Raw genomic sequence first — 7,518 nt, 5'->3', positions numbered from 1 at the left:
AGTAAAGCTATTTCAGCCTACTTTTCAAGTCTGGCTAAATACTTAATTACCATATTTAATATTATCTTAAGATAAAACAGGAAATCAAGAGGCAGTTTAATATGACAATGAATGGAGCAGAATGAAAGGGGAAAATAGTCTGCAGGCTTCAGTGAGGATGTATTCCAGCTTCTCAAAAGAACCTTAAATACAAAAAACACACACACAAGAGTCTTTCACACAGGAATAATGACAGTGTGCCTGAATTGTTTTATTTATTGTTTAAAAATAAAGAATGTATCTGTATGCATCTCATTAAAAAGTAGCTTGTACTTATGACAACTCTTTCCTATCACTTTAATAGGCAAGTATGAAAGACAGTGCCTCTGACACATAGACAGAGCTTATGACCTAAACTTTAACAATGTCAGACCAAGCAAAAACGTGGCAAAAAACAGCATCCAGAGCCTGAGAGAAAGCAGGAGTTCCATTTAATGTAAGATTAGCATAATCACTAGAGAAATGAATCCTCTTCACCAGCCATCCTGCCCCCCCAAATTCTGACCATATTTATGAATTGCAGAAGTCAAGACTTCACATAACCAGCCTCCTAACAGGAGGCAAAGCAAGCTAGGTGAGTTTCCTCACTTGAACTTTTAGTATTCCAGAATATTTAGTTATAAAAATTGGTAACGCATTTTTCCATTTCCACTTTGTATGGGTGAATTACCTGCATTTGTTTTTATAATTAGTGAAAGTCTTTGTAATAGAACAACTATATCTGAGTGATTTAAAAACCCTTAAATTTATCTTAAGGTGCATCTGATGCATCCCTCTTTTCCATGCACTACTAATCAAAGATATCCCAAGACCAAGGTCTGAGTAATTCAGATTAGTCATACTGTAAGCTAGTTTCACAAAAAACAATTTAAGACAAGTAACCAAAACTAGAACATTTTTATTTATTGGCAATCCTCTCCTGGATGAAGTTAAAGCTAGCATCTCAAAGCGTTAGTGTATGAATTATTTCTGGACATTAGTTTTAATGTGCACATGGGAGATGCTTCCTTAGGTTTATTTTAACTGGGTGCACTACACTAAGAAAAGTCTGCTATTTGTGCTGGAATGTGTTTTACAGGTTCAAACTGGTTAAGAGTATCTGAAGTAAACTATGTTCAGCTAATAACTGGAGATGCACTTGCTAGCATCTGTATCACTGCAGTAGCCATGCCACATAGGACACTTGTTTCCCTGCTTGTTCTTCTTACTTGCCAAGTGGTATGCTTACCTTATATTGGGGCTTAGTGACAAAATAAGGATAGGACCTCCTGCCATTGCTCAGCTATCCCTGTCCAGTTCAGAAAAACAGATCCACTTACTCCAGGAGAGCTATAGTTAAAAGGGTCCTCCCATTACGGGGTAATCAACAGCAACAAAGTAATGTGTGTGAGAGGTGGCAGACAGGCAGGAGTGGGAGCTTATGGGTATAAGGACACTTGTGGCAAAGAGGCAAGTGCTTATTTCAGCTACAACTTCTGTCAAGAATACACCACAATATTCATCCTCTGAACTAACGCCTACCCTGGACACGCGTCATACTGAATGTTATCTGTATTCATTTGAGAACAGAGTGTAAACACCACCCTCTGTTTTTGTGTCAGAAGAAGGTAACCAACTGCTAGACACAGCTGCTCTTTTAGTGGAGGATAAATGATAAACACATTTTCAATTTTATACAAAAAACAAAAGTGTGAACACCCAAAAAATATCACCAATTCAAAGAAAACCAAACCCATCACTTGGATTGTCCTTAATGCAGCACCATAGCAGCAGTCTGGTCTGAGGAGCAAGAGTCTTGCTGCTCATTCTGTTGCATTTACATGCAAGAGTAAAGGTAACATTAGCAACACTGTGATTTACTGTCTGCTCTCAAAGGGTCTGGGTCCAGTTTTAGTTTGCTCACATCATTCTCTTCGCTAGGAAAGCTTTTGTAGTTGGCAAGGACGTTTTCCACCAGAAATCGAGCAGCTTCATCTATGTTGATGTTGTCCTGAAAAAGTTGTGAAAGTTTAAAAAAAGACAGTCAGTGATCTTTTCACCAACCGGTTAATCACATCTGCCTATTAAAAAGACTGGCAAATACAATCTCTCTTGTGGAAATTGTAACTTGACAAGGAGCTTGGATAGAGTTGAACACATTGCTTAGTATTCCTGCCTTAGGTGAAGGCTGCAAGTCCTTTAAAGTACTAGAAAAGTTATCTAGTTTCACTGTACATTCCTTGTATAGAAAAAGGATAGGTTCACCTAATTTGATGAAGGGGACACACTGGCCCACTTTGGTGTACAGTGAAGTGCTTTACTTGGAGGGTCTGGTTCTGAAACATGGGTATTGTAGAAAAATCTATAGGAATCTACAGAAATTACCGAATCTGTAGAGGGAAGGCAGATAAGATAGAACAGGACTTATTGCCTCAGTGAAATGATGAGGGGATGCAGTGACTTGGATATTGCTTATTTCAGTTTAAGGGAGCTGTCCCAGAACACCCATCCAATTGTCCAAGCAGACATAAGAGCTACAATTAGAACCAATATCCAAATAAAAGCATGCCAAGTTTTCTTATCTAGTTCCTTGCCTCTCCTGCTTTGAAGAGAAAAAAGTAAGAAGGGCTTTGGAAAAGCAATGTGAATGACCAAGTCAGATTCTGACAAGGGAATCACTTCTCAACCGTAATGAGAAGTTGGGATGGGGCAATGGTTAATTATTTATCTTAGTACTTTGTGGGCCACAATAAAAATCCATGGAGTAAAGCATGTATACTTTGAGTTGTGTGTTTGGAACATGAAGATATGCGAGATACAGGGCACAGTCAAGCTTAAGCGAGGAATCTTCACTGACTTCCTGCACATCATTTAAAATGAAAGAAACGGGGTTTGAATTGATGGATTGAGGGATATAAATTAGTATCATGACACTTGGTTATAATAGATTTTTTATTGGAAGAAGGAAGAGGGAAATGTGGAAATAAAGGACTTGAAGTGAGAAAGTGACTAAAACAGAAGCTTCCTAAAAAAGGATTAGAATGCTAACTTGCCAGAGATTTTACTGATGGCTCTCACTATTTAACTGAGATTTGGAAACCAAATAGAACTTAAAAATAAGTGGCTTAGGCATTTGGCAGCCTAATGCATGCTGGTATGCCAGAGGGCACTCTGCCAGGTATTTACTTGAGTGGTTTTTTTTTGGCCATTTATTTTATCTTGCAATATTTGCAAGATGAACTACAATGGGTAGATGGCAAGGCTATCCATATTGTTTTTAAACCTTTCTTCATAGCCTCAATGTTTTATAGACCATCCTCAGTAATGGCATTCAAAAGACCAAATATTCAGTCTTGCATGCTCAGAGGCCTTAAGTGCTGGGTTTTATAAAAGCTCAGAAGTAAATATTTTATATTAAGAGATGGCTTTTTTGTTACTGTTAACCAAGAAAACTAAAGACCTCAGTCTTGTATTATGAAGGCTTCTGCAGGTGAAGCCCAGGCTGCTGGACTCCCAGGGCCAGGAAGCCTGCCTAAAGTGGCTACAATGGTGCAAAGTACCTGTAAAACTTGCCCCCTGCTGATCAAGTCTGCACTAGCCAGCTGGCCCAAAGTAAACCACCAGCTGATCGATGAAGGAGCTTGGTCAAGGCATTCTGAAGACCAGACAGTGCAATGTGTGATCTGTACAATCAGCATGTTCCGTGGAGAACCCTGGCGACATTTAGAGCCATCCTATCCTTGCCTTCCCCTGAAGGCAGGTTGCAGCAGCTCCCACGGCAACATGAGGATGTAATTTGCTAGTCAGTGCACCAACATGAGCCCATACACTTGCACAGGATGCATTTGGTTGTGACTGGTCACAGCCAACTATGTTCTGGGGCTGTGGAATTAACACTGTACAAGGATAAATAGGCACTGCCTGGGGATAGGGACAAATACGGAATTCCCCTTTTACTAGGCTGACTTAGATATCCACATGTACATCTTGAGGGTATCAAAAATATCCCCACTTCTGAAGGATGTTTATTATTTGTCTTTTTTTCCATTTTGAGTGCACAAAGGAACTATGATTAGAGAGTCAAAGACGACTCAAAATGCTTTCTAAAACAGTTTTCACTGTAGCCCATCTCAGAACCTTAAATACAAATGTATTTGGGAACAAGTCAGTTCTCAACTTGCTTTTTGAGATAGGAATTTTTTATTCTGTTTTTCTGACGAGAGAATCCAATGTGCTGTACTTACAGCATCAAAAGAAGTGCAGCTGCTGCACTGCTGTAAGAGACACTGAACCTTCAACTCAGTTTGGGTATAACTGCAATTTATGGATTTTTTTAAAAAGGTACTATATCCAGAGAGATCTAAAAAGGTTAGAGAGAACAAAAAGTTACCCATAATGGAATTTCCAGCTACAAAGCTTCCGTTTAAATCTAAGACACAAGAAGCAGGGCATTCATTATACCAGCAATGCAAGTTTCCTGTAGCAACAAACTGACAGGCAGCGTTATTGCGTTATCAAAGTCTGTTAACGTTGTACAAGGCATGCACCATCTTGCCTAAACTATTGTAACCTCTTTCCTGGCCTCTTCCCACCTCTTTCCACTGCATTTGCTTAATGCAATCATCTCCTCTTAAGTGTCAAAGCTCTCCATCTCTGCTCTTACTTAAGGTGTAGCCTTCCTCCTCTACCCAGTCTCTTCTCAGAGGCCTTCCCTTCCCTCATTTCTCACTTCTCTTTTCACATGCTGGCTGCCTGGAACAGACATCTCACATTTATGTCTATTTTCCTTGCTGACTCATCTCAGACAGTTGAAGGGGAAGTGGGCAACTAAATGGAGGGCAGCAAAGGGGCCTTGTGGTTTCGTGCAGTATATCAAAGGATCAAGTAGGACAATAGTCTTCAGAAATCAGACTCTATTCCAAGAATGAAAAACTGGATTAACTCCTTAAGGGAGATTCTATGACTTCCCTTAGGGAATTCACTACTGCAAAACGGGAAAGCACTGAAGTACTATGGTGATGGGCTGCTATGCAAAGAAAACAAACCACCGCACAAAAAACAAAAGCCTCACCTCTATGCTAGACAGATTACATGAAAGGATGGCTAGAATGTGTTACTAGAATAAAACATTAACCATTTAAAGACTTGGCAAGAACCCTTTGCCTACCTTGGGAACGGACTGAAAAGCTCCTCCCAACTCTTCAGGTTCAGTTTTGCCATTTTGTGCAGTTTACTAGTTTAATCACATTCCATATGTAGCTACACAGATCAAGAATAATAATTTATTGCTACAAATAGCTATTCGAATCAGATAAGTCAAGGAACAAACAGAATAAAATCTACTGTACCAGTTGTACATGATTCTTTAACAAGAGATAGTTTATCTATCTATCATCAGATACTGACTACCAGTAGTTTAACTAAAGCAGTGACTCAGAAGACCTGGTTTTAAAAAAAGTTTCCCTTCCCCAGGATTTTAATTTTGGGTTCTTACACAACCTGCCTTCCACAATGAACAGGTACATGAGCGGCTCAAGGTGTGACAAACTCTCATCAGGAAGAGAAACTGGGCAAAAAAGAGGACAAGGTAATAAGTCCCACAAAAAAAGGAACAATCAGCTAAGATATTGGTAGTAGAGCCTGTCTCCAGGATCACTGATAAGCTAATACTTTGCACTGGCTAAACAAACTTTTATAAAAAAGACAATCCTTATTTTTCAGGAATGCTCACCTTGGCAGATGTTTCAAACCACCCAATAAAGCCACCTTCTCTGCAGAACTGGTCCATTTGAGAGGGATTCTGGCTGCCGTCTTTTTTCTGGTCACACTTGTTTGCAAGGAGAACGGCAGGGATAGGGCTGCCATTTGGAAGTAGTACTTTACTGTCCAAGTCGTGTTTCCACTTGGAAACAGCTTCAAAAGTGGAGCCTCTTGTGACATCGAAGACCACAAAAGCACCAACTGCCTCCTTATAGTACACTCTTGTCATGTTACCAAAACGCTCCTGACCTGAAAGGCAAACAGAGCAACAACTTTACATTTGTTTTTAAATCCACAAAAACTATGGATATAAACTAAAATTATCCCAGGTAGATACAACAATTTTCAAAACCAAGTTTGTCAGACTGATACACCTGATCCTAGGATTAAGTGCCAGTTTACCTAAATAAGTCCCCTTGTGGCGTTCAATCAGCATACAAAGACCATTGCATAGATATGCAATGCATACCAGAATATGGTACAACTGTTTAAGTTGATGACTGCTTCATATCAGTCATTTGTCAATAGTCAGTAGTAGTGGTGGTTTTTAACTCCTCTTTGTCGAATACCGCATTGATAGTGTTTCCCAGGACAAAAGCAATGGACCTCTGAAGTGTCACTGGCTTGCTAGACCTACACCAAGATGTTTCAAATAATTTCCTATGATTTCTTAAAAAGTGTTAGACCCTATAGCTGAACAACAGATTTCAGAGAGCGCACAATGGGTCTACAGAGTGCTTAAATTTAACAGCTATTTCAACAGAGCATACCATGATAGATGTTATGGGGACACATGGTATCTTTATGAATGCTCTCTCTCTCTCTCTCTCTCTCTCTCTCTCTCTCTCTCTCTCTCTCTCTCTATATCTGTAAGAGCTAGAAGTTCTATTTGAGCTCCACAGAGGAGTCACAGGAATTTTTAGCAGGAATTGAAGTCACTGGAGTAACTAATACAAATCCTTAGACTGGTAACCAGTCTGATGATGCCTCAGTCCTGGAGGAACTTATACATACCAGTTTGGTCACTTTTAACCAGGTCAAGGAACTGTAATTCACCAGCCTCATAATGGAGAAGGACATTTGCTCAGTCCAAGACCAGACATGATGCTATGACCAAGAGTGACAGAACCTGCAGAATGGGCCACAAGTACTGCGAAACCTGCCAAGGTCTCCATTTCAAAAGATAAATGTGACTGGTTCACAAGACCTGTATATAAGCAGTTTATGACAATGTTCTCTCACACTTTTGTTCTGGATAGATACTTTGCTTTATGAAAGTTGGCTGTCACTGCCCTGGGGAGAACAGGACTGCAAGTGCTGAACTGAAGTCAGACTTACTCAGATGATCAGTTAATTGTAGCCCAAACCCACACCTAGAAAGCTGTGGGATCCTGCTCTGAGAAAGGTCTTGGGCCATCACCTAATAGGAGTACCCTCAAGGAAGCCATGAAAGGGTCAGAGATACAGTTGCGTTGAGAATTGACATATACCATGTAGTAACATAAGTCTCCAGTTCTTCTTAGGGAATCAGACTTGGAGGATGAAGTGTATGTAACAAACAGAAGGGGACAAGTACTTAAGAGGCATTTGTTACTACCAAGAAGTGGCTAAACATGCAGGGTACAATGAACCCATTTTTAATTTAAGGTTAAGCTTTTTCAAACTCATCTCTGGAATGCCTTCTAACAATTAACTACTTCAGAAAGTTGAACAAGGAACCACACCCGGTTATAAAAAATG

General features: G+C 39.9%; 1 protein-coding gene across 1 annotated transcript in view; it reads right to left on the bottom strand.

Moving 5' to 3' along the window:
- Positions 1-226: 226 nt before the first annotated feature.
- Positions 227-7,518, bottom strand: part of RAB32 (RAB32, member RAS oncogene family) — a 45,868-nt gene continuing 38,576 nt past the window's right edge. Inside the window, exons 2-3 of the mRNA XM_030556519.1 lie at positions 5,750-6,027; positions 227-2,029 (exon numbers count right to left, since the gene is read on the bottom strand). Coding sequence (XP_030412379.1) covers positions 1,880-2,029; positions 5,750-6,027 — 428 coding nt within the window. The 3' untranslated portion in view covers positions 227-1,879. The remainder of the gene's footprint in view (positions 2,030-5,749; positions 6,028-7,518) is intronic.

The sequence above is a fragment of the Gopherus evgoodei genome, chromosome 3, assembly GCF_007399415.2.
Source record: "Gopherus evgoodei ecotype Sinaloan lineage chromosome 3, rGopEvg1_v1.p, whole genome shotgun sequence".
Taxonomy (NCBI): Eukaryota; Metazoa; Chordata; order Testudines; family Testudinidae; genus Gopherus; species Gopherus evgoodei.
Note: the sequence above shows the minus strand (reverse complement) of the source record. Positions and strands in the feature narration are given on the sequence as shown.